The sequence below is a fragment of the Talpa occidentalis genome, unplaced genomic scaffold (genome assembly GCF_014898055.3).
Source record: "Talpa occidentalis isolate TD23 unplaced genomic scaffold, MPIMG_talOcc4v2.1 talOcc4.16, whole genome shotgun sequence".
NCBI lineage: Eukaryota > Metazoa > Chordata > Mammalia > Eulipotyphla > Talpidae > Talpa > Talpa occidentalis.
In genome coordinates, this window is record NW_023601653.1 from 40360 (window position 1) to 65827 (window position 25468).

General features: G+C 67.6%; 2 protein-coding genes across 2 annotated transcripts in view; both read right to left on the reverse strand.

Annotated features, from left to right (window-relative positions):
* Window positions 1–175: 175 nt before the first annotated feature.
* Window positions 176–4041, reverse strand: ACR (acrosin). Its single transcript, XM_037515189.2, has 5 exons — window positions 3943–4041; window positions 3224–3421; window positions 2867–3150; window positions 1249–1394; window positions 176–842 (listed from the first exon to the last, which is right to left on the reverse strand). The coding sequence occupies exons 1-5, from the start codon at window positions 4008–4010 to the stop codon at window positions 288–290; spliced, it is 1251 nt and encodes a 416-aa protein (XP_037371086.1). The 5' UTR covers window positions 4011–4041; the 3' UTR covers window positions 176–287.
* Window positions 4042–7267: 3226 nt separating this feature from the next.
* The window catches only part of SHANK3 (SH3 and multiple ankyrin repeat domains 3), a 35428-nt gene continuing 17227 nt past the window's right edge, over window positions 7268–25468 (reverse strand). The window contains 8 exon segments of the mRNA XM_037513337.1: window positions 7268–7806; window positions 7809–7858; window positions 13657–15061; window positions 15064–15894; window positions 19186–19270; window positions 19639–19769; window positions 21856–21879; window positions 25323–25403. Coding sequence (XP_037369234.1) covers window positions 7268–7806; window positions 7809–7858; window positions 13657–15061; window positions 15064–15894; window positions 19186–19270; window positions 19639–19769; window positions 21856–21879; window positions 25323–25403 — 3146 coding nt within the window.

A 25468-nucleotide genomic window follows, 5' to 3' on the forward strand; every position in this document is an offset into this window, starting at 1 on the left:
GCAGCTCACTGCCCAGAGCTGCTTCCAGAACCCCCCCATCCACCGACCCCACTGAATACGCAGACCCGTGTGAAGGGCGTGCGGGCCTGCGCCCAGCCCTCCCCGGGTCAGGACGGCAGCTGACGCTCGTTGGCCTCCCAGGGCAAGGCTTGGGCTCCGTTGGGGAGGGCAGGGAGGAGTCCAGACGTGCCTCTCGGCGTGTGTATATATATCTATATATTTATATTTATATTTCATCTCTTTTCCCTCAGGAATGCAGGGCCACTGGGTCTACGAGAAGGGTCAGGTCAGGCGGGGGCAGTCAGCTCTGGGATATCTGTGGTGTCCACCTCATAGCTGCTTTTGGCACTGGAGAAGGTCTTCCCCTTCAGAGCCTCTATTAGCTGCTGCAGCCGCTTTGCGAAGGACAGTGCTTGGGGGGGCCTCATGGTGGGTGGGGGCGGGGGTGGGGGCGGGGGTGGGGGCGGGGGCGGGGGCGGGGGCGGCCGTGCATGTGGGGGTGGGGGTGGGGGTGGGGGTGGGTGGGGCACAGAGGGCCGGAGCGCTGATGCAGACGGGCGAGCAGGCCGATTGGGGTGCTGGAAGTACCAGGGGGAGTGCTGAGGGTGAGCAGAGGTGGGCCTGGCCGGGGCTGCAGTGGGGCGGGCCGCGCTGGCCAGCTGAGACTTGTGCAGCGTGCTGGACCCGATCTTGGAGGCGATCCAGTTCAGGTAGGCCCAGGTGGATGTGTAGACCCCGGGGCGCTTGGCGCGGGCGCAGCCTACCCCCCAGCTGGTGACCCCCACGACCACAAAGGTATTCTCCGCCTTGTCTTCACACATGAGCGGCCCGCCGCTGTCCCCCTGCCCAGGAGGACACTGTCACTGCCTGACCATGGTCCCAGCCGCACTGGCCGGCTCCCTCCGTGTCCCTGCGCTGCGGGGGCTGATGCCGGAGCAGCATCCTGGCTGGGGGTGGGTGTGGTGAAGGGGGCTCTGGGTAATGTGGGGACCAGCCGGCCACATCCTGTGGGTTTGGCTCTGCACCCCTCAAGGGCTGTTTGGGGGCGTGATGACGCCTGTCAGGGAGGGCCACTGGCTGGCTGTCGGGGCAGCTGGTCACTCCCATCCTTGCTGTGACTGAAGTGCTGGGGACGGCTGGGGGACAGGGCAGGCCGAGCTGCCGCCAGGGCCCGGTTCGGGCAGCCTCGCAGGGCCTGGACAGGGCAGGGCCCAGGGGCATCACGGCCAGGTGCCCGGGGGGACATACCTGGCAGGTGTCCACCTTGCCCTCAGGGTACCCGGCACACACGTTGGTTGCACGGATGCGCCCATTGTACCACTGGGTCGAGTTGCACAGGTCCAGGTCAATGAGGTCCACTCGTGCCTCCTGTAGCACGGGTGACACCCTGCGGCCTACAGCGGGCAACTGGGTGGTCAGTGGCAGTGACCACGGTCTGGGTGGTGCCCTGCTGCCCACACTCCCCCTGCCCTGAAATGCTCCTTTCAAGCCCAGACGTGGGGTCAGAGCAGAAACAGACCAGACGGGCCAGGGTGGGGTGCCCGCTAACTCGAGCAGCTGGATGAGGGCGGGCCCCAGTGGCTGTGAGGGTCCTGGGAGCCGGCTGTGGCCAGCCATGAGGCCTGCCAAGCCCACCGGGGTCTCAGGTGCCCTCAGCAGCACCTCTCACCGCCCTCGGCCAGGTCAGAGAGGCAGAGCCTCTCAGTGCAGGACCCACCTCCGTCCCACTGTCGGCTCCATCCCCACCGGGCTCTGCCAGGCCTGGGGTGGGTCAGCGCTGCCTCTGCAGCCTGGCGCTGCCTGAACCGCGGGGGAGGCCCACTTCAGCCAGCGGCCGGTGCATCCCCATCAAGGAGCAGCAGGCAGAGGCCAGCACTGCCCGCCCCAGCTTGCCTGGCCCCCGCGCCCCCAGTGCCTGAGCTGCCGCCAGGGCCCGGTTCGGGCAGCCTCGCAGGCACCCACAAGGCCCAGGCAGTGGCTGGGCACTAGAACAGCTTTCCAGCCATGCCAGAGCTGGGAGCCTCAAGACAGGCCATCAGGGCCCGGCATCCCATGGCAGCAAAGGGCTTTGCCCTGGGGTTCATCAGTCACTGCTAGGGGGCCCCGCAGGCCTGGCCCCTCGCAGGCACCCCAGGAGGACCCAGAGCCCAGACCCCGCCTGAGTAAAGGTGGGAGGTGGCGAGTGGCTGAGGGGAGAGATCCGCAGTGGCTGGTGGGCAGCAGGGCCAGGCAGCCGCAGGCCAGGGGGGTGTGCAGGGGAGACCCCTGAGGGGCCGAGGCCCACCGGGGACTGAACTGAACCTTGGGGAGAGGGGAGGGAGGGTTAAGGGAAGAACCACGAAATCATCTGTTATTACCAAAAGGGCTGTTTGAAGCCCCACGTGACTGGACCGCCTTGAATTAGGACACACAACTTCCCATTATCTCAAAACAGGCGCTTCAGGGCTGAGTTCACGGCCGTGTGATGGCCTCCCCCACACTCACGCCAGAGGCCTGGTCCTCAGCCTTGCCCACTGCTGTCCCTGGGCCTGCACCGGCCTCCAAGGACGCTTGAGGCCGCACGGACAGGCCGGACCGGCGCAGGGCCTGTGCTCAGCAGCCGGGAACGCTCAGGCCGGGGTACCAGGTGTTCCGCCCTTTCGGCCGCGAGGGGCACTGAGGCCCAGCGAAGGGGGCAGCCACGGCCTCTGGACCCACCTAAGGCTCTTTTCCCAGCAGGGTTTCAGGGTGCGGCCCACACCAGGGAACAGCACCTGCAGGCCCGGCATCCAGTGCCACCAGAACCCTGACTCCCGGCCCTCCCCCGCCTTCCCCTGGGGCCAAGGCCGCGCTGGACCCACCGCCTGCCCGGGGCCCCGGCACTCACTGTTCTCCCTTATGAAGCCCCAGCCGGCCACCCAGCAGGTCTGGGGGACTCGGGGCGGGCCTGCCCGGAACTGGGGCAGGCAGCCCTGGCCGATGAAGCGTCCGCAGGAGATGGGGGGTGTGACCTTCAGCAGCGCGATGTCATTGGCCTCGAGGCTGGGGAGGTAGCGCTCATGCAGCACTATCTTCTCCACGTACCGCTCCTGCTGGGGCGGCTTCACGGGCGTGCTGCTCCCGTACACCACCTCCCTGGCCCCGAACACCAGCCTCCAGTCGTACACGTTTCTGCAGGATGGGCGGGTCAGGCTCGCACAGGCGCTGCCCACCCCCTGGACACCGCCCCCTGGACCCCACGTACTTTTTCTTAGCGAAGCAGTGAGCGGCCGTGAGCACCCAGTGGGCATTCAGCAAGGTGCCCCCACAGACATGGTACCTCCGGTTGCTGTGGTAGGTGTAGACCTGCAGGCTGACCATCCAGGGCCAGGCCCCCAGGTGCGCGTCCTGCCCTCCCACAGTGCGGGTTCCCCCTTGCAGGTTCCGGAATCCGCAGGGGCCACTGGAGAGAGAAAGGGCACTGCTCGACCCTGCCGGGCACACGGGCGCTGGGAGGGACGCGGCCTCAGGTGCAGTCATGGAGCGGGGCCAGGATAGACCCAAAGGCCCTCGCAGTACAGGGGCCTCTGGCCAAAGGGGGCAGGTCCCGAGATCCTCAGGGCTGTGCGGGGAGGAGAGTGGGGGAGAGCAGGGTCCTGGGGCTTAGGGCTGGGCGGGACAGGGAGCAGTGGCCACGGTGGACACAGTAGGCCGGGTGGGAGGCGCCCCAGGGTCAAGCACAGTCTGGGGGGCTCAGGGTCTGGAGTTCAGAGCAGTGACTCCTGAGTCCCAGCTCAGGGGCCAGGCCTGGCAGGGAGGGGCACAGGCCACGGGCTTTGGTGTCCGAGCCCAGGGTCTGGAGCAACAATGAAGTCGGGGCCCTGAGGCAGCGCGGTCCGCTGGGCCCCACCCTGGGCACAGGCAGTCTGGGCAGGGCCTGCATCCAGAAGACAGCCCCTCGTGCCTGGCGGACCCCGCACTTACTCACACGTGTTGTTATCTTTGGCGGCCGCAGACGCTGCCAAGACCAGCAGGATGGCAGTTGGCAGCATCTCTGCCCGACTGCTGCCAGCCTGGCCCGGAGCCCAGTGACCTCACAGAGCCCCGGCCAATCAGCAGGCTCCGCCCACCCCCCCTTGCAGCCAGCGGCAGGAGCCCCCACTGGCTCTCGAGAAGTGACCCCATCCCTGCCCGGAGCCACCCCATCCCTCCGGGGTCTGGGCCTGCCCCTTGTGGGCAGGTGCAGGTCAGCAGTCGGGGGCCGGGCCCAGGGGCCCTCGGGCTGTAGGGGCAGCATCCGCCCCTTCCCAACTGTGCTTTTCAAAGGACCACTTTGAGTGCCCGTGGCTGAAAAAGTCCGCCTTCCTGTCCACCGCTGAGTGTCCATCTCCACTCTGGACCTGCGGGCAGCAGGGTCTTGCCCCCTGTCCTCGAGAGTCAGGGGTCCTGGGACTCACCACCAGGCGTCAAGGCCCCGGCCCTGACGCCCCGACCCTGGACACCAGGGAAGGCCGCCTCCCACCCATCCCTCTGTGCCAAGGGCCAGGCCAAGCCAGGGTCTCCAGGGCCTACCTGCATGTTCTCAGCCCCAGGTGGCAATCTTGACACCCCCCGCCCCATGCCAGCATTCCCATCTCTCTGAACTTGCCCACGCCACACCCGGAGGCCTCACCAGCCTGGCCGCGCAAGCCGTCTCCTCCCTGAGTGCAGGGCCCGTCTGGTCCCAGGACTGGACGCCTTGAGGCCTCTCCTCGAGTCAACTTGTGCTCCCGAGGCCCTGTCCAGGGCGTCTGTACCCCGGCAGACCCCCAGCCGGCCCTCACAGGCCCCCGGAGGGCGGACACTCAGCCACGAGTCCAGCAGCCTTCTCTCTGCTGGGATGTCGGAAGCCTTCGTGTCCAATCCCGCAGGCCGTGAAATCTGCCTCCCATTGGAGTGCACGGAGCGCCGGTGTGCCCGCCCAGGGTCAGGGCCCGCCGTCCCTGCTGCCGTGTCCTCGGGGTCCCTTCTTCTCTGCAAGGGCCGAGGCCCTGCTGCCCCGCTCTGGCAACCGGCAGGCCTGCTCCCCAGCAGGCACGTGACGGCCTCCCTCGGGTGGGGACCCTCATTTGCTCCAGCGCGTCCAGACCTGAACCCACACAGCCCACTCCACAGGGTCTCCCCTGCCTGGGAGCCGGGGGCCAGACCCCAGCCAGGAGGAGAGGCGGGAGGCCCTTGCTGAGAGCGGCGAGCTCTGTTCCTTCCTCAGGCAGCACTTTGGTCCCCTGGGGACCAGCGGGCTCCGCTGGGCCACGGCCGAGAGGCCGTGCACTGCTGCTGTGGGTCGGGCTTGCCTCCCCTGGCCTGCCGGGAGGTGTCAGGACTCCGGGCACCTCAGGAGGTCCCACCAGACTCTTCTCCCCTTAGTGTCCAACTCCCCCGCCCCACCCCCCTACGCCCTGCCAAAGATGTGCTTTCGGCTGCAAGAGCTACGTCCTGGCCGCCAGCTGCCACATGAAGGGCGCCTGGGCTCGGCTCGGCCCTCACATTTAGCAGCCCCAGGGCCCAGTCGGCACCAGCACTGGGCCCCCAGGAGCCCCTGGGCCTGGTGGAGGGCAGGCCCCGCGCCGGGCCAAGCAGAGATCTGAGCAGCAGTTTCATTTCTTATAAATTTATTACATAATATTATAATTATTATCAATAATAATAATATAAGAAACATAGATCTCTGTGGGGTGTATCACAACGTCAGGGCCAGGAGGCCTCAGGCCTGGAGCGGGGTGAAATCCCCGGTGGCGCTCCATACAAAAGGAGGGGTGAAGCGGAACTGACCCTGTAAAGTTAAAAACCCAAATTGAACGGAACCAAAAACCCACAGGTGGAGGTGAGACCGCGTGTGCGAGTGGCAGTCTGCGGCGGGGGCTGCGCGACCTGCTCCGGCCGGTCCCCAACTGCCGGGCGGGCGGAGGGGGGGGCGGCACAGGCCGTGCCGGCCCCTGGGCTGTGAAACTTGTTTTCTGGTTTTTTTTTTTATTAAAAAAAGCTAGAAATATAAACAGAAACTTGTGAGTGACGTGGATGGAGCTTAGTCCAGACTCCAAACCAGAGGGTTAAAAACGCCCCAGGGCCCCCACCCCACAGGTCATCGCTGAGTGTGGGGAGTCACAGTAAGGGGGCCGGGGCGCCCTCTGGGGTCTCGGCCCCTCCCAGGGCTCGCAGTGGCCTGCCTCGAGGGGCCCCTCCTGACCCGCTCAGAAGCCCCTGGGGGGCACTGCCTCCCAGGGCGCCGGGGCTCCCCAGGCAGCAGGACCTAGCAGGGAGGCCCACGGCTGGGAGGCTGGAAGGGCAGCGGCCACAGCGGCCCGGGTGCGGGCTGGCCCCGGCTTTCTTTGGAAGTGGACACGAGTGCTCTGGCAAGCGCGACCCACACGTGCGCCCTGCGTCCGGCCGGGCAGGCGGCACCCACGCGCTCGGGCATACCTGGCAGCCGCGTGGCGCACAGGTGCACAGGCGGGCGGGCGCGGCCGGGCCAGGCGGCTTCTCTGCTGTAGGCAGGAGACCGTGCCCTCGCCCGTGGGGAGATGGCCGGGGCAGGCGCCAGGCCCTGCCCCCTCAGCGACAGTCCCCGGGGCCACCTGGCCTTGCCGGTGCCAGCAGGACTCTGCCACCCCCCTCCACGCAGCACCTGAAGGTTGGTGGGGCACACGACAGCTCAGCAAGAGGAGGGGGCCGAGCCAGGGCCCCAGGGCGGGCTACTGGGACCCTGGCCAGCCCCAGACCAGCTGGAGCGTCCCCCGCCCCGTTTGGGGTGGCAGTGGCAGTGAGGGGCCAGAGATGGAAGACTGGGCAGCCGCAGCGGACGGTGGGTGCGGGAGGGGAGGGAGGGAAGCTATTAAGGACAGAGATATTTGTTCCTTTTCTTGTTCCAAATATAGAGTGGATTAAAATATGCAAAACAGGGGGCTCCTTGGCCCCCGACCAAGAACCCCAGTGTCTCCCCCCTTCCCCCGAGTCAACAGGTGTGTCCTGACCTCGCATGCTGGACTAGGTCCCCCCTCTGGGAGAGTAGCCATCAGGAGCGGCGCGGGGGGTGGTCAGGCCGGAACGCCCACCCCGACCCGCTCCCGCCCAGCCTCCCTGGCCCGCGCCCCTCCTGGCCGGGGCGGCCGGGCCGCCGGAGGGCACTAAGCAATGTACAGGGCAAGTCTCCGAGCAACAGCAAACAGGACGATTCATGCAACATTCCTGGCCCGGCGCCGCGGGGGAGGGGGGCCGAGCCGGCGGCCGGGAGGGGCGGGCCCTGCCCGCAGGGCGCGGGGCGGCGCGGGGGTCAGCTGCCGTCCAGCTGCCGGAGCGCGCGCTCGATGTTCATGCGGTGGCCCACGCGCGTGACGCCCAGCTCCACGAAGTCGTCCTTGGTGAGCGCGGGCAGGTGCGCGCCCTCGATCTCGTGGTCCTCGAAGCGGTCGCGGTGCTCCCCCAAGTGGATGCTCTCCAGCCAGTCGCCCACGTCGAACTTGCTCCAGAGCTGCAGCGGCTTTTGCTGGAAGGGGCGGCGCGGCGCGGGGGACCCGGGGCCCGGGCCCGGCGCGGGCGAGGGCAGCGGCGACGGCGAGGGCGAGCGGCTGCGCGCGCTCACGCTGCGCACCACGAAGCGCACCTCCTTGGGTTCGTGCGGGATGGAGAGGCTGGACGACTTGAGGATGGTGGGCGGGGTGAGGCCAAAGGGCCGCCCCACGCCCCCCGCGCCCGCCCCCAGCCCCTCCACCCGCTCCAGCGACGCGGGCTTCACCGGGCTCGGGGCGCGCCGCGCCACTGGGTAGCGGCCCCCAGGCCGCACCGGGTAGGAGGCCCCGCCGCCCGGGCCCCGGGGCTGCGCTGCGCTGAGATGGTGCTCAGCTCACCGAGGCTGCTGAAGAGCCTGCGGAGGGAGAGGGGTCAAGGCCAGGTGAGGGGCACCAGGAGAGGTGGGGTGGGCACGGCGGGGGGCTCCCTGGGGTGGGGCTGGGCTGGGAGGGGGTAGCCTTAGGGCCGGAAGAAAAAGGGTTGTTCAGGCTGTTTTGTTTGGGCCCAAGGGTCAGAGCCAGCGTCCTGCCGGGGGCACCCCTAGACTGACTGGAGCAGGAGGGGGCTGGCAGGGCCCCACCACTCCCTGAGCTTCCCAAGGGCTGCTGCTGCGTCCCTGCCAGCCTGGACCACGCCCTGAGGGTGAGACCCAGACGGTCCCTCACGCCTGGGCCGGCGCGGGCAGCCGAGTCTCCACAACGGCTGGCGCAGCTGGACTGGACAGATGGCGGTGTGAGGCAGACACAGCATAGCGCATGCCCCCGGGCCGGCGGGACAGCGGGCACAGCGGGGTGCCTGCCGCGTGGCAGACATGCAGCAGCCACCAAGACGGGCCCAGCACCTAGTGCAGACGCAGGCGGCCCCCCAGCGTCACCCAGCGGGGCCGCGGCTCCCAGCCCTCCCAGCGGGCCCTGCCCGAGGACCCCGCCCAGGAAACCCTTCCCCGGCCCCTACCGCGTGGCCAGGCCTGGGCGGGGCTGTCCATGGCACTGACGTCCCACAAAGCCAAGCAGAGCAGAGACCGGCAGAGGCGCAGAGGCCGGGGACGGCGCTGGGGACGCACAGGAGACAGAGCAGCCGCGTGCAGGGCGGGGAGAGCGGGAGAGCGGGTTAGCGGTCCCCAGGCAGGCCTGGCAGCGGCCACACAAGCAGAGCCACGGAGCCGGAGCTGGGCACGGTGCCCCGGGGAAGGAGCGGGGTGCGGGCCAGGCGGGCCTGTTCTCCAGCGAACGACATGCAGACCCCGCTGTGCCCCCCACAGGCGTCCCCAGGAATGGGCGATGCCCGCAGACCCCTGTGCCCCAGCAGTGCCCCCTCTGTGGGCACCGCGCCACCCCTGCTGCCAGCCCCTCCCTCTCCCAGCCCCTCCACCACGGCAGGGCTGAGGCCCCTCCCCTGCTTTTCTCACCCCTTTTGTGCTGCACTGATGGTGCCACCCCAAGCCCAGCCCTCCGCACCCCTCCTCCCCTTCCGCCTCTACCTGCCACCGGGCCCCTACCCTGAGACCCAGCTCCGCTCCCCACTGGGCCCCTGGCTCCACCCTAACCCTCCTCCCTGCCACGTCCTGGAGTGGGCCCTCTGGCCAGGCAGGCCGGCCGCCACCACCCTGGGGTAAAGGGGTCGGGAACCCCTGGGGGGCGCAGAAACAGGCCTCAGGCACCAGAAGAGCCTCCTGCCCCCACAGCACCTGCTCCAGGCACCCCGGGCTGCAGGGAGAGCAAGGGGCAGGGGCATGGGGTGGGGGGGGGACAGTGCCAGGGGAGCGACTGAGGGGACAGAGCCTGTGGGACTGGGGTCAGCACAGGCAGCCCCCACCCGGGCCCTCACCAGACCTTGTGGGGACCCCTGCCTTAGGTGGGGACCCGGATGGCCCACCACAAGGGTTAAGTCAGGCTGCCCGGAGTCTGGGCTGGACAGAGCACATGGCGGAGGGGCGCCCTCAGCCATACCCGAAGGCTGAGGATGAGGGGGCGGGAGGGCAGGGGTGCTGGGGTGTGGTGGAGAGGGCGGGTGGCAGAGGCGCAGTGGAGAGAGCAGCGGGACGGGGGTGCGCAGTGGAGAGGGCAGTGGGCGGGGGGCGGTGGAGAGGGCAGTGGGATGGGGGGCGGTGGGGAGGGTGGGTGCTGGGCGCAGGAGCAAGGGCCGAGGGCCACGCTGCACTGGGCTGGGAGTGGGGAGGCCGGCCAGTCTCCTGAGTCCTGCAGGTGGCGGGAGCCCCACAGGCCTCGTCCTGCCAGCCCGGGTGCAGCTGTGGCCCAGACCCCGCTCCTCCCCTCCTTCCTCTGCCCTCAGCCCTCTCACCATCTCCCCCGCCTGAGCACAGCTGACCGTCAAGCCCCACCCACGGTCCCCAGGCCTGGCTCCCACCTCCTTCCCAGGCACCTCTTCCGCTGTCACCTTGGCAGCCCCAGGCTCAGCAGGGCGCCCTGCCCCACTCCTGGGACACCAACCCCAGGGTCTCCCGAGATGGGGCATCTCGAGCCCTCACCTATCTGCCCTCTCCCTTCGAGGCTTCTTTCCTAGAGGGGTTCCTAGTCCCCCTCTTAGTCTGCAGGGTCTCGGGGCCCCATCACCCATCCCCCCTCCACAGGGGCAAAGGCTGAGGAAGGCCCAGCTGGCCGGGCGCTCCCACCCTCTCCCCCACACTGAGCTCTACATCAGCCCAGACACCTCTCCCTTCCCGACACCCTGGATCTGGGGGTCCCACTCAGCACCGCTCCCCTCACTGTAACGCCCACCAGCTCGCGGCAGCCGCCAGGAGCAGTGACCACATGGCCCATCGCGGGCAGGAAGGGCAGGCGTGTGGGCTCATGGGGACAGGTCGCCCGGCCGGCCAGCGTCACACGCAGGCCTCGGCCACCCTGTGCACTGGGCAGCCTCGCTGCTGCGGCTCCCCACACAGAGCAGGTGTGAGCTCGCCGCAGCCCCTCGCCACCTTGCTCCGCATGCCACCCAGCTTGTAGGCCACCTGGTCGCTCCACAAGCTCAGCCCCACCGGTGATCACTCCTGCCCCCCCCAGTAGAACCTGGGGCCCGAGCCCTCGGCATGTCCCTGGCCCGTAGGACCTGCAGGGACAGAGCCTCTGGCCGCTGGGCCTGCAGGTGTGTGACCCCCTCTGGCCGCTGGGCCAGCAGGTGTGTGACCTGCAGTGCTGGGCTGTGCAGCACGGCAGGGGGCGCCGCTCACACGAACTCCCAAAGCTGCTGCGCCTAAGCTTTTCCATGAAACCAGACATGGGGTCAGACAAACACAGACCGAGGCCACAGAGAACTGTGGCTCCTGTGCAGCCAAGACCACAAGGGCCAGAGCCACCACAGAATCAGGAAGACAATGGAATTCAGAACAGATGACAGACCCAGAGGCAGGTGTGGTGTGGGGCCCAGAGGCAAGTATGGTGTGGGGCCCAGAGGCAGATTGGGGCCCAGAGGCAGGTGTGGCTCCCGGAGGCAGATGTGGCCTCCAGAAGCAGGTGTGTGGCCCAGAGGCAGGTGTGGCCCCAGAGGCAAGTATGGTGTGGGGCCCAGAGGCAGGTGTGATGTGGGGCCCAGAGGCAGGTGTGGTGTGGGGCCCAGAGGCAAGTATGGTGTGAGGCCCAGAGGCAGATTGGGACCCAGAGGCAGGTGTGGCTCCTGGAGGCAGATGTGGCCCCCAGAGGCAGGTGTGTGGCCCGGAGCCAGGTGTAGGGCCCAGAGGCAGGTGTGGGCTCCTGGAGGCAGGTGTGGCCCCCGGAGGCAGGTGTGGGGCCCGAAGCCAGGTGTGGGGTCCAGAGGCAGGTGTGTGCCTCTAAAGAGTGGGATGTTCTGCCCACCAGGCTGAACTGGCAGCACAGATGAGGTGGATGGTCTGGAATCAGTGGCCACAGACCCTGACCTCCTGGAACAGCAGGCCTTCTCCAGCCCCCACCCTGGGGAAGGGAAGCGTCTCCACAGGTTTCCCGGCTCGGGCCCATAGCCAGGACAACAGCCGGCCAGAGGGCGCAGGGCAGCTCCCTGTGGCCAAAGCACACTGGCCGGACATACTGCATGCCCAAGGCAGGGCGTCTCTGTTCTTGTGGTGTTGGCTGAGTGAGGAGAAGGCCAGGCAAGGTGGTGCCCGGAGGGAACACCCACGTCAGGAGCCAGGGACGGGCCTGCTGCCGGAAGGTCATGGGCGCCTGCAGTGGGCATGTGGGGAGGACGTGTCGCCTGGCCAGGCGGTGGTCTCAGCGGTCCCCACTGAGCCACCTGCCAGCCCAAAAGCAGGAGGCCGGGGTCGGTGTGGCCCCTCCAGAGCCCAGGGCTACACCCAGGCCTGCGGTCAAGCCGTGGGACCCAGGGGGTGAGCACAGGCAGGGGAGGGAACTCAGAGGGCGGAGGAGGGGCAGTGGAGGGGCCACATGGCAGGGCGACCAGTGGGCGTCAGAGCCCTCGTGCCGGTCACCCACAGACAGCAGGCATGTGGGGGCGGGCGCATGGCCCCCTGTCCTTCACGGGGAGCTCTTGATAGGCGCGGGCTGCGCAGATGCCCCATGCTGGCCAGGAGGGGCCTCAAGGCCCTGGGTGCTGGTGACCAGCGCATCACCCTATGTGCCGTGCTGCGAGGGACCCCGCAGACCGAGGGTGGGACCAGGGCCTCCGGCCCCACATGGCGTCAGCATCGGCGACATACAAGTTGCCAGGGGGGCAGCGAGGGGCAGGACAGGGCGTCTCACTGCTGGCAGAGGCGTCTGGCCCTCCATGGACTGCCCTGCGCTGTCCGCTTGGCGGCTGACCCCACCTGGTTCCTGGGAGGGCACCTGGCCAGGCCGGCCCTCGGCTCCCAGGCCTGGTGGGTGGTTCAGGAGCAAGTAGGGAACCCATAGGAAGCAGCAACTGTGGAGCAAAGAGGCTCCAGTGGCTGCAGGACAGATGGGTGTGGGGCCCCCTCCCAGGCCACGTCTGAGGCTGGTGGGGGCCCCTGAGGAGGCTGCACTCAGAGAAGGGGCGGCTGGACGGTTGCGTGACCCTGCCCACGGAGCCAGGAGACTGCTGTCAAGACCTTGCTCGCCTGGGCCTGGCCACGGGCCCAAAGGCTAGTCTGCCCACACGGGTCATCCCGAGCCAGCCTCCTGGGCTCCACTCCCAGAAGACAGCACCAGGCAGCTTCACCTCCGTCGGCTCGGCATCTATCAGGCCTGCCCCGCACTAGACCTCAGAGGGCGCTGGTTTGCACTGGGCCCAGGGCAGGGCAGTGGAGCATGACGGGGCTGGTCCCGCAGAAACTGGGGTTGTCATCCCAATGGGCCCAGCCCCCGTGGCTCTCCAGGGCCCCGCCCTGCCAGGAAAGAGGTTTCTTCAGACTGATAGTGGCCGAGGCCGAGAGAGGGGCCCCGGCCAGCCCTTGAGGTGTCTGTTCCTGGAGCATGCCGAGCGCCCCAGTCCCCGCTCATTTTGCACCCTTAACTGGAAGAAGAGGGAGCAGAGCAGCCCTTGTGGGCTCGCCCCAGCCCTCCCTGCCTTGTGACTCGTGCCCCCAAGGCACGTCTCGAGGACCGCAGAGGAAGAGGCGGGTGGCACAGGGCAGAGCCAGGAGCCCCGGAGCGCTGCGGAGAAGGGAGCCGGTGAGAAGGGACAGGGTGGCCAGGGCGGTGGTGCCCGCAGCAGGAATCGCCCCAGAAGGTCCACAGCCTCTGGGAAGGAGGGCTTCAGCGAGGGGCGCCCCAGGGCGGGGTCCCGCCCTTCCGGGGTGCACCATGCCTCTCGAGCCCCACCCTGGCAGGGGGCATGGGAAGGTGGAGGTGGGTGGAGGTGGCAGCGACCTGGCCCGATGAAGGCCGCCACAGGCCTGTGTCCAGGGGCTCCCGGACGCCAGGGCCAGAAATGCTCCTGGGCGGAGGCAGCAAGTCAGTGGCAGGTGTCAAGTGGAAAGGAGCCGGCACGGGGCGAGCTTGGGGAGCCCTAGGAAGCCGTGGGGGCTGCCGGGCAGGGGACCACGGCCGGGCAGCTGCACAGAGTCCCCAGACGGGCCTTCCCGGCAGAGGCAGCCATGGCGCCCACCTCCCGCCCCCAGCACCCCAGCCCTGCCCCTCCCTGGCTCGCCAGGACAGACACAGCAGGGGGCAGACTGGGGCGGGCACGGAGGAGCACACGGGCGGGGTGTGGACGCGGACAGTCCCTCCCCGCTGCCCTGCTCACCGAGCTGCCGCGATGGGCGACTTCTTGGCCGGGTCCAGGAGGCTGCCCAGGCCGCCGGCTGGCTCCTCCCCCAGCGAGCGGGTGTCCTTGTTGAGCTGCTGCAGGCGGGAGCTGAGCTCGCTGATCACAGTCGGCTTGTCATCCTCCGGCCCGGGGAGCCCCCGGCTCTCCACCGGGTCCCCCCACAGCTTGGACCTTCTCTGGAAGAGGTAGCGGGGGCGGGCGGGCCCGGCGGCCAGCCCGGCAGGGGCGGCGTGGCGCGGCTGGGCCGTGAGCTCGCTGTCGGAGGCCTGCTTCAGCAGCGGGTCCCTGAAGGTCACCGGCCCCTTGCCCAGCGGGGGCCTGAGCTTGGGCTTGGGAGGCACTGGCGGCTTCTCGAGTAGAAAAGTGTGTCCGTTGGCGAAGGAGGTGTGGGTGTCGGTGAGCTCCCCGCCCTCCGAGCTCAGCGTGGACATGCTGGACACGGTGGAGACGGTGCTGGTGGTCTCCAGGTGGGGGTCGCTGGAGCTGCGCGTGTCGGCCTCCTCCACGCCCGAGTCTGCCGCGGACTCGGGGGCGGGGGGCAGCTCGCCGCCGGGCTTCCCCGGGGCCGGGCCCGGCGCGGCGGGCGGCGGGGGGCCCGGGCCGGGCAGCGGGCTGGCCAGCAGGCCCCCGTTGGCGAACTCGTCGGGCGGCGGCACCAGCCCGATGCGGGCCAGCTCCTCCCGGGTCTCCTCGTCGCTGGAGGACAGCTGGGCGGGCGGCAGGCTCACGGCGAACACCAGCTCGGGCTCCTCCTCCGAGCTGCCCTGGCCGGGCCCCGGGTCTGCGGGGGCGGCGCCCGGGGGCGGCGCGCGCGGGCTGGGCAGGGACTCCGCGGCCAGGGCGGCGGGCGCGGGGGCGGCGGCCAGCTCCGGGGTGCCGGCGCGCGGCTCCTCCGCCCCCAGCCCGCCGGGCTCCTGCCCGTTGCTGGTGGCGTGCACCACGATGAGGCCGGCCGGCCGCTGCAGGGACGTGTCCAGGACGCTGAGGATCATGGCCTTCTTGTCCTCGGGGGACTTCCGCTCCTCCCGGGGCGCCTTTTCCGGCTCCCTGCGGGCCGGCACCGGGATCCAGGCCGGGCTCCGCGGGGAGAAGGCGGGGGAGGCCAGGGGCCCGCGCTCCGCCTCCCGGGCCTGCACGTCCACGAACAGCGGGCCGGGCCGGTCGGCGTCCGGGCTGTGCACGGGCGTGGGGGAGCGCGAGGGCGCCTGAGAGGCCAGCGCCCGCTCCCGCGCGGCCAGGGCCAGGGCCAGGGGCGAGCTGGGGTCCAGGGGCTTGCCGGTGAGCGGGTGGATGAAGGTGGAGCCAGCAGGCCCGAGGCTCGGGCCGCTGACCAATGGCTTCAGCGCGGACACGGGGGAGGGGAGCAGCAGGTCGCGGCCGGGGTGGCGGCGGGGCCCAGAAGGCGCTCGTCGATGGAGCGGGAGGGCTGCAGGGAGGGCAGGTCCACGCTGGGCCCGCTGCCCTCGACGGCCCCGACGGACAGGAACACCGTGGAGCGGCGCCGCTCCTCCAGCCGCCGGTCTTTGGCAGGGCCGGGGCCGCCGAAGGGGAGCCCGGGGCCGTCCCCGGGGCCGTAGTCCAGGCCCGGCCGCGGCCCGCGGTGCGTCGGGGAGGGCTCGCGGGCGAAGCTGCCGCCCACCGGGCCGGGGCTGCCCACCGCCAGGGCCGCGCGCTCGGCCGCGTCCTCCACCTGCAGCTGCTTGACCAGCGGGCTCTTGCGGCGCTGGGGCTTGGACGGCGCGAAGAGGCTGGCGCTGAAGGCGCCCAGGTTGGCGTAGGGGCTGTCGGGGCCCGGGGGCCGCGAGCGGCGCTTGGGGCGCTCTGGCGGGGTGGCCGCCTGCGGGGGCCGGGGCACGTCGCCCGCCTCGGGCGCCGAGTCTTGCAGGATGATCATGGAGCGCGCGCGCTTCTGCCGCTCGGGGTAGGGCATCGGGCCCAGGGGCGCGCCCGCGTCGTACAGGCCCGCGCCCAGGCGCGCCTCCAGGCCCGGCTTGAAGCTGGAGCGCACCGTGTCGTAGGCTCGGCCCGGCGGGGGCGGCGGCGAGAAGGCTGGGGGCGGCCCGGAGTCGAAGTAGTAGGGCGCGGGCGCGGGCGGGGGCGGCGGCGCGGTCTGCGGCGGGGGCGGGATGCCTCGGCCCTCGCGCACCGTGTCCTGCATGGACGAGCTCCGTGGGAAGCGCCCCTCCAGGAGGGACGCCAGCTTCTCGTCCTCCCCTGCGGACAGAGGGGCCCGTGAGTCCGTGAGTCCACGGTGCTGGGGCGATGCCCTCCCGGAGGCCCCCGCAGAGGCAGGCCCTGCTGCCTCCACCCGGGCATGCCAATCCCGGAGAGAAGGGCAGAGGAGAGCCCCTCAGAAGTCAGCGCAGGCGGGGCCAGCTAGGGCACGGGGAGGCTGGGGCGCCCCATCAGGCCTCCTGGTTGCCCCACTCCTGCACGCCATCGACTCTGACAAAGTCTCGGGAGTGGCATCAGCTCAGATATGGGGTGCAGACGGGTGGCACCAGCAGAGGTGCTGAGAGAACCCCAGGAGATGCGCCGGGAGGGCAAGGGCAGGTGCCCCTCCATCCCCCCAGGGGGCAGAATCGCAGTGGAGCCAGGGGCGGCTGGGGTCGTGCCAGAGAAGGCCCGGCCTGGTCTGCGAAAGGCCAGCACTAGGGAGCAGTCGTCACTGGGAGGCCCTGGTGCCGCCAGAGGCAGGAGGGAGTCCCCAGCCTGGGCCGCCAGCCCGCAGCTGGGGCAGCAGCAGCCAATGCCCAGTGCATGGCGCTCATGGAGACCTCCAAGAGGCCCCCCGCGGCCTGCAGACGGGCAGGGAGAGACCGCCGGGGGGCTGCAGCGACCCCACAGCGGACTTTGGCCTGGGGGGTGGGGGTTCACAGGATCCTGCAGGCCGACACCGGGCATATTTCAGCTTCATTCCCTGCTGGCCGTGCACCCCAGGCCCAGTCTGGGCACCGCTGAGCCCCGGTTCTCATGGACAACAATGACCTAGGGGGAACCCACCTGCCTGTCTCACCTAGGTTTGTTGGGGCCCCCGGGCCCTCGGCTGCCTAGTGGGAAGTTGGCAGGAGCCCCTGAGCATCCTGCAGACACCTGGGCCGCAAGTGTGTCGGGTCAGGCAGCAGGTGTTAGGTGCCCAGTGCAAGCATGGCGGGGCTGCCACCGGACGCCCGGTGCTGAGGCGGCTCTCCCGGCCCCACCCCGGGATGCCCTGCAGCCATGGTGCATGGGCTTCATCACAGACTCAGGCTGCAATTCTGGCTGCCAGTGACTGCCCAACATCCCTACCCCCTGGAACCTGGGTTTCCTCCTGCTTGCAGAGCTGCTGCGTGCGAGCTGGCCACTGGGCCCACAGCCCCACCCGGGGAAGGCCGCGCCCAGGTGTGGGTCCGCCTGGCACTCAGGTACTGCCAGGCTCATCCCGGGCCTTTGCAGAGCCTTAGTCACAACGGCACCCACACGGCGGGGGCCCCGGCGGCCACACATGAGACGGCCACAGGGGGCAGCTCCAGCAGCCAAGCCCCCTCTGGGGAGACAAGCCGCACATGAGTGGACAAGAGCCTGGCCGGTTGGGCAGCAAACTCCCAGCACGGAGCATCTCCCCAGCACTCACTCCTGACAGGACATGCGTCCACGCACAGCACTGGCCACCCCACACGGCACTCGTAGGAAGCATGGCCCCTGGGCGAAGGCACGAGATGCCCCACACCATGGGTCAGGGCCCTGAGGCCCCACAGCCGAACAGTGTGCCTGGGCCACACCGCAGGACATGGGGTGGGACCAAGGACACTCGCGCGCAGCAGGCCGGGCATGAGGGGTGAAGGGCCCTGAGCTCACTCCCAGAGCACAAAGAGTGAGTGTGGGAGGCCCAGGTCCAGGGGCCTGCTGAGCTTGGGACCTGCGCTGGTCAGTCCTGGACTGGGGGGTATTGGGGGGGCAGAAAAGAGCTGATGCAGCAGACCCAGGTCACAGGGGACTGAGGACAGGTGTCCCAGGGGGAGCAGGAGGGCTGGGGCTGGCCCTCAGGGACCCGAGGTGGTGGAGCCCACAGGAGGCCAAATGGGGGGCAAGGACAGCTGCTCTGCGGCAGGCCCCCTTCGGCAGAGGGAGGCCTGGGGGGGCTGGGGCAGGAACCCCAAGAAGAACCAGAGCTGCGGCCTGGGTGCTGGGTGGGCGGGGCCAAGCCATGGGGACAAGAAGCTTGCACACTTCACCGCAGGGAACCAGGGCAGGCAAAGGGAGGGCCTCTGGCTCCAGTGCCCTCCGCCCACCTCCCACCCCCACCTGCAAGTGGGCATAGCAGGGCCTGCAGGGCCGGCCATGCAGATGCCCCAAACGCCACCCCAGCCCTCTGGGAGGTTTGGGTATAGCTGGCCACACCGCCACACCTCACACACAGAAACGTCACCACCAGCCCCACCAGACAGTGCTGGCCTCCCACACGGGGTCCTGGGGGAGCAGAGACAGGCACAGGCAGTGGGCAGCCAGGTGGGCAGCCGGGATGGGGCAGAGTGGCCTAGACAAGATGCCCCACTGTGGTGCAGCGGGCGCCCTGTGGGCACCAAGTGGGCTGGGTGCAAACGCAGAGCTGGGTGAGGGGCAAGCAGACCATCCCGGGATGGCACGGGTCTGCCAAAGTGTGGGCAGCAGCAGATGGGCAGGCGGGACGGGACAGGTGCCGGAGCGTCTGGGCAAGAGGAGGCCAGTTGCCAGTGTGCCGTGGTGTGCACAGTCTAGGAGGCAGGACAGAGGTGTTAGGCCAAGGCCACAGCTTGGGACAACCCACATTTCATGGTGTGGGGACAGCGCGGCTGGAGAGCCGGGCTAGTGGACCAGTCTCTCAAGGCCTGGGGGAAAATGCTCTGGAGGAGCTGAAAATCAAACGCCGGCTGCACATGCGCGCGTGTGTGTGTGTGTGTGTGTGTGTGTGTGTGTCTGGAGGGACAGGACCCGAGTGCATGGGGGGTGGGGGTGCACAGGCGGAGCCGGGGGCCAGCAATGTGGGGGGCTTGCCTGGAAGCAGAGCACGAGGGTGAGAATGAGAGGCACAGACAGAGCCAGCAGGTGGGAGCGGACGGAGGAGCCCAGGGACAAGGAGTGGACAGCCAGAGCAGGGCCTCGGAGGGCCCAGCAGGGCTGGTCATGGGATGGCCTCAGGTCAGACTTGCGGGGGCTCAGGCCCAGCCAGGCCGGGAGGTGAGGCCCAGGGACAGTGACACCTCATCTGGGAGGCAGGGGGCGCTCTGGACAGAAGTAGTGGGGCCACCGCCAGGTAAGAAAGGGCAGGCCGGGGCCCAGAGAGCCACGGGAGCAGCAGTCGACAGAGCAAGCTGCAGGGGTCTCGGCCAGCAAAGCCTCTCTGGCAGGAAGAAGGCTCACCCCACGCGTGGGGCAGGTGCCTGGGCGGTGGCCAAGGAGGGCAGGACTCCGGGAAACTCGGGCCCTGGGCTGAAGGTGGGGACTCCAGCCCTGCGCGCCACCCCATGCAGCCCAGCCCGGCCATACCTACAGACTTGGTCCGGGGAATCCCCTTCCGCAGGGAGCCCGGCAGCTTCTCTGGGCCCGGGAGGCCCTGGCGCTCAAACAGCGACTGTGGGGTGGACACAGCAGTTACCGGGTGTGGGTGCTATTCTCCACCCAGCTCCGCCCGCCCCCTCCCGAGCCAGACACCAGGCACCCCATGCACAGCCCCCGAGCGCTGGCCAGGTGGGGCGGGCGTGGACCAGACCAGGGTCAGTGCACCGCAGGCCCAGGCAGTGAGGGGGGCCGGGAAGGCACAGGCAAGAGACATTGGGCCAGGCCCACCTGTGGAGCAGCCCCTGCCCAGGGCCCCAGGGGCTGGGACGGCCCCACACCTCTAGGAGGGCCACGGGGGAAAGGAGTCCAAAGTCAGACCCTCACCCGGAGAAGATCGCGGCCCGCAGGACTCGGCCCGCCCCGGCCCGGCCCGCGGCTCACACTGATCTCCGCTGGGGTGATCCTCCGGCTGGTGGGCCGCGGCTTCACGGTGGCGGCCCTGGAGTCCGCCTCGGCGATGTCGGGCCTCAGCGTGGGCTCCGCGGCAGCCGCCAGGATCTCGTCTAGCTTCTCTGGGGTCAGAGGAGCGTCTCAGCTGCGGGGCCTCCGCGGAAGCGGCCCCCGCCCAGCCGGGCGGCTCACCTGCCCTTGGAGCTTCGAGGCCGCCACACGGGCCAGGGACCCCAGGCTGCTCCCCACCCGGCCCTCACACACCCGCCCCTGCTCCAGCTTGGCTTCTCCAACCCTGGGGAGCGCCCAGGGGACCCCATGGACCCCACTCCAGAAAACTCCTGACCGACCCCAGGGAGAGGACCCAGCGGGACAGAGCTGACCACTCGCTCCTGACCTGTGTCTCCTGCCCATCCCCCACACTGGGCCCCCCACCGCACCAAAGGGCAGGGCGGGCAGCACAGGCTCCAGAGTGCGCACAGCAGGAGGGCCCCAGTGCAGCGTGTGGACACCAGACACCCCAGGCCACAGCTGGAGGGACGTGGAGGAGCTTCCAGCCGGAAGAAAGCACCGGGAGCCCCGTGGACAGAGGTGGGGTGGGGGCAGAGCTTGGCTTGTTTCTATTAAAGCATTCAGTGTTTTTTAAAACATTTAAAAAAATGTTTTATAAAATGGTTTTGAATATCGATGTGATTTGGAAATGATGTTCACTACGCTTGTCTGAGAGCGGTGCTGGTGGGGAGTAGGGGCGCGCTGTGGGGGCACGTGGGCTCCGTGGGATTTGCCCACCGCTCAGGCTCCGAATCCCAAGCCTCATGGACCCCCGGGGCTGCGCCCACGCCGAGGGTCACAAGTGCTCCCGCCCCCAGTGTCCGAGTCAAAGCGCGGGTCCCCCAGACCTCCACGGCCAGCCAGGTCACTCGTGTCCGCCTGGCAGGTGCTCGTGTCCCAGAGTTAGGGGAGTGGCCCCGCACCCTCCCTCCTTGCCCCACAACAGGTGAAGGGGCCTCCCCTGTTGCCCTCATTTCACCCAAGAAGAAAGGGGAGCTCTGAGAAAACCTGGCCCAGGTCACAGACAGAGCGCGGAACACTCGGGGCGGCCCCAGGTCACGCCCAGACCCCAGACAGGGCCGCGGGGCTGGGCAGAGACCACTGGGGGTGAGAAAAACCGTGAGAAGCAAGGAATCAAGAATTCCACAAATGACAAGCTGAGGAGCTGGCGTGGCTCCCCAACAATCAGAAAAGACACACTCAGGTGACTTATCCGAGACGCAGAGGAGGGCAATGAGCACCTGGGGAAGCAGGGCCCGCTGAGCGCCCAGCGAAGTGCCCAAGCGGCGACGGGCCAGAGCCGCAGCTTTAGCACAGAGGGACACAGCTCTTGGCCCGGCTGGCAAGGGGCCACAGAGGCTGGGCCTGGCCTGGGCGCACAGGCCAGGGGGCCGTGGGTGCTGGTGGCAGGGCACAGCGGGAGTCAGGAACATGGACTGGACAGGCGTGTGCCAGGGCACACTGGCTTCCGCCTGGCCCTGACTGCACAGCAGCGAGGAGCAGGCAAAAGGCCCCCTAAGGCCTCACCACGCGCTGGGCCTGCCCTGGCCCAGACTTGGTAACACATGGGTGCAGCGCCCTCTGCAGCCAGCAGCCAGGACACCCAGGAAGTTGGCTCCAAGGGGACAGGGCGGCAGAGCATGAGGGAAGAGCTTGGGGGAGCCAGCAGCCGGGAAGTTGGGGAAGGAGGCGCCCAACTCTGAAGGCGCAGGTGGCACAGGACCTGACCCTGTAGCAAGTCCTCACAGCAGCGGGGCCCTCACAGCAGGCACAGGGTCCCCCAAGGACAGGAAGAAAGCAGAAACGCCAGCCAGGGCCACGCGCCCCACTGCAGCCCTGGCCCCCTGGCCACAGACCAGCCCCCCACCGTCCCGCACAGCGGGTGGTGCCGGGCTGGGCATCCCCCGGGTAGGCTACCGCCTCTGCCTCACCAGGCCGCCTCTGTCCTCCCACCCAGAACCCCCAGGCCCAGGGCCTCACCTCCTCACCCACCCTGGAATGCCCACCCCCACTCCCTGGCCCTCTGGAGCCCACCAGACCCCCAGGGCACAGGCAACAGGGCACAGCCCAGGCCAGCAGAGCACCCAGCTTGGACTGAGACCCTTCCCGGACAGTGGCCAGGCCGACCTGGGGCCCGGGACGCAGCAGATGACTCACCCCCTTTCCTTCTCCGCATGGAGGCTTGGAATCAAGAAACAGAGCAAAGGGATAAGAGGCAGGCTTCACCCCGCACCCAGTCCCCCACTCCCACCCCCACCACCCAGGACCTCCAGGCCCCACCACCCACCTGCCGCCCTCAAGGCCATGAGGGGCAAAGCTGCCCAAATGCCCAGTCAGACCTCAAGGCAGAAGATCCACAGGCAGGGGCGTCGTCACGCGTCACACACGCACACTGCACACGGGGCACATGCTCTCTGCACACAGGGGCACACGCAAGCACACGTGCATGCACACACATGTGCACCACCACGGGCACGCAGCGCACACATGGAGAGGCTCGCACACAACTGAATCCTGAGTCATGCTCAGTTCAGTCAAACATTTGTTCAGGAAATAGGCAAAAGCCCCATAAAAAACAAGATTGGGGGCCACCGATGACGTAGGGTGTCCCAAAGCACCCCGCTGTGTTTACAACAAGGCCAAGTCCGTGTGCTTGCCAGACCAAGGCCAGTCCCCCGCCCATGGTGTGGGCCCTGGGACCGCACAGCGAGAGAAAGGAGCCCAGAAACTCCCAAAAGCCGCTCTCTCCTGGTGGGGGGTGGGGGGGGAAGGGGAAGGGGCCTGGCCCAGCACCCCTGCAGCCAGCACCACTCAGCCCAGGAGAGTGGACAACCAGAGGGAGCCCCATGCTGAGGGCACCAGGATTGTCTGCCCTTCCCGTCCCAGGCAGAGGGCCCCCCAGAACCCCGCCCCCAGTCCTGCATCTGCCAGTCACTGCACCCCCGGGTTTGTGGGTGCCGCCTTTGCTCCCTCCAGGACGCCCTTTCCTCTTCCTCTTCCTGCTTCTCCCTAACACCCTCCCAGCAGCGGGTGGCCCCTGGGCACAAGCCACAACCCCCGCCACCTGCTTTTACTGTTTGGTCCCAGTTTCCCCAGACCGTCTTCTCAGGACCCTACAGGGCAGCATGGCAGAGAGCGGACAGGCTGCCGAAGCTTGCATGCTGAACCGGGGAAGATCCCTCAGGCACTGTCGGGCTGCTCTGGCTTCCTCAAACCAGGCGTTTCTGGAGGGGCCTGGTCAGAGGATGGTGGGTGACCCAGGACAGCTCCAGGCTCCTTGGTGCTGCTTCAACCAGAGCAGGGACCCCAAACCAGCGGTGCAGACCCTTCCAGGCCATGCCTTCAGCCCCCAGTCTGCTCAGGGAAAGCTGGTAAGAGTGTCGTCCACGTGGGGCTGCAGGAGTGGACCCGCTGGGAGACTGGGTCTATGGGGTAGCCTGTCCTGAGCAGCAGACTGGAGCAGAGGGGAGCAGCACCCTCATTGCTGCTTCTCTCAGACAGAAGCAGCCCAGAGTGCTGAAGCCTTCCTGTCTCCACGGGGCCCCTGGGTCGCAGATCTCAGGTTGCAAAGCAGCTCTCTGAGCAGAAACACAGGGCCTCTGCAGGAGGAGGACATGCCCAGGGGTCGGTGTGTATGTGGGGGGGTGGGATCTGGTGCCCAGACCCCACAACCTGCAGGTACTTGTTTATCAATTGTTTATCAGCATGATGGATCGGTTGCCCAGCCTTGGAGTCTTGTGAGCCTGGGGCAGAAGTCTGCTAGCTGTTTTGCCTCCATCTTGAATGAGCAAGTAGAGCTGGGTATAGAATTCTAGGCGCAAAGGCATTTGGAAGCAAGACTTTGAGGTCAGCGTTCCACTGTCTTCAAGCACCAACCGTTTTTGAGTGAAGTCGGCTGTCAGCGTAACCATCGTTAAGTCGTCTGATCCCCCACTCTTTCCAGGGATGCGGAGGCTGACGGTGGTGTAAATTTTACTACGGCCTGCACAGGCAGATTTGTTATTTCCTTGCTTGGGACTTATACTTTGAAGTTGTTCAAGTGTGGAAAATTCTTAGCCCATTGCTCTTCAAATACTGCCTCTCACCCAATCTTTCGTCCATGTCTGGTCAGCGCCTTTGGACCCCCACGGGCTGGGCTTTCTTACACATCCTCTTATCTGCTCTCTGATAGTTTGCATCTCCTTATCTTTCTGTGCTGCATCCTGGGTAATTTCCTCATATTTATCTTCAAATTTGCTTTCTCTTTCTTCGGTGAGGTCTGGCCTGGTGGGTTTAAAATCCCAGTTGTGGATTTTAAAACTCTACAGCTCTGCTTTTTGTTGCAGCAACAGTTCTTTCAGGCTCCTTTTAAAATCTGCTCGTTCAGTTTTGTATTGTCCTTTCTCATTCGGAGCGGGTAGTTCTCCGATACTTTCTATTTAAGTCTCTCGTCTTGGCTCTTTCATATTCCTCTACAATTTGCAGTTCTCTTGATGCTCACTCCAGTTCTTGGGCTTGGTTCTAGCTTTCCCACTCCTCATGGGTCATGCATCTTGGCTTTGCAGGGCTGTCAGAACCCCAACACCTGGCCCACAGGACCTGGGTCTCATCACAGCCCTCACGGATGCTGGAAGCACTGGCTTCCTCTCATTCTTTTGGCTTTGACTTTTGTCTTCATTTTTGAGACTTGGAGATTCCTCTTCCTTTGTTTTGAGTTTGCTGTGTGTTTTAGGAATTTTATCTTATTCAGAATTTTTATGGGGAAGAAAATACCGACCATGTCAGCCTACTCTGTCTCCGTTGCTATTCTCCACAAGGAAATAAACTGCAGTCAAGAACACAAACTTGCTAAGGGGGCGTCTAGTCTGTGACCAGGACAGAGACAGGGCTCAGTCAAGGACTGGGGTCCAGGAGTAAGGAGTAATTTTGGGGACCAGGTAAGTGTTTTCTATGGCTGGGGCAGAACGGAGCCTGAAGCCAGGGTTGGGGCTCCATGTCAAGCCAGAACTGGGGCCCTTCCTGTGGGCAGGCCTGGGTCAGCTCGGCTCAGGGCTCTTTCTAATGCTGGGGATTAGAGAAAAGTCTGGGGATGGGGCCAGGCTCAGATGACAGAAGGGCAGAGCATGCTGACAGCCACATGTGGGGCGTGCCCCGTGACAGGTGCCGGTGGCCAGGTGCATCAGGCCGCTCGTGGATACCATTCATGGTCAGATGCGGCCATGTTCATCTGGAAATGCCTGTGATGGCACTGTCAGCGGTCACAGCGGTGAAGACATGCCCACAGGGTGGCTGCTGCTGACCAGCACACGTGTGGGGACGGACAGGATGGGGCTAGGAGCAGCCACGTGCACCAGGACGCCCAGTGAGGCCGCTGGTGGTGACCCCGGGTGGGGTGGTGCCCGCAACATGCCCCATCAGAGCCCAACAGCCGTGTGAGCCTCCAGCAGCCTGTGCGGGCCTATCTCACCCACCAGCGTGGTCCCAGCCCTGGAGGGCATCCCCCTATCAACCACGAGCGAGCAGGCGCCAAGAGGGAAAGCGCAAAGGCCCCACCACCCTGCCGATGGGGTGAAGGCCAGCCGGAGAGGCCGCCCCTGCACCCCCGCGCCGCGCGCCCACCCACGCGCCCCCCGGCCCGCGCTCACCAAGCTCCTCGAGCTCGGCCGTCATGGACTTGGAGCGCAGCGTCAGCGTGGTGCTGGGGGCCCTCTTGGGGGGCGGCGGAGCTGCAAAGAAGAGGGAGGCCTTGGCCCTCCGGTCCAGCAGCAGGCGGCGCGGCGTGGCCAGGTGC

Bases quoted from the DNA above. Each gene is read 5' to 3' on its own strand.
- ACR (XM_037515189.2), bottom strand. From the start codon at position 4,010: ATGCTGCCAACTGCCATCCTGCTGGTCTTGGCAGCGTCTGCGGCCGCC. The intron at 3,151-3,223 runs GTACGTGGGGTC...CCCATCCTGCAG, and splicing joins CACTGCTTCGCTAAGAAAAA to AAACGTGTACGACTGGAGGC. The intron at 843-1,248 runs GTATGTCCCCCC...CCTCCTGGGCAG, and splicing joins GCAAGGTGGACACCTGCCAG to GGGGACAGCGGCGGGCCGCT.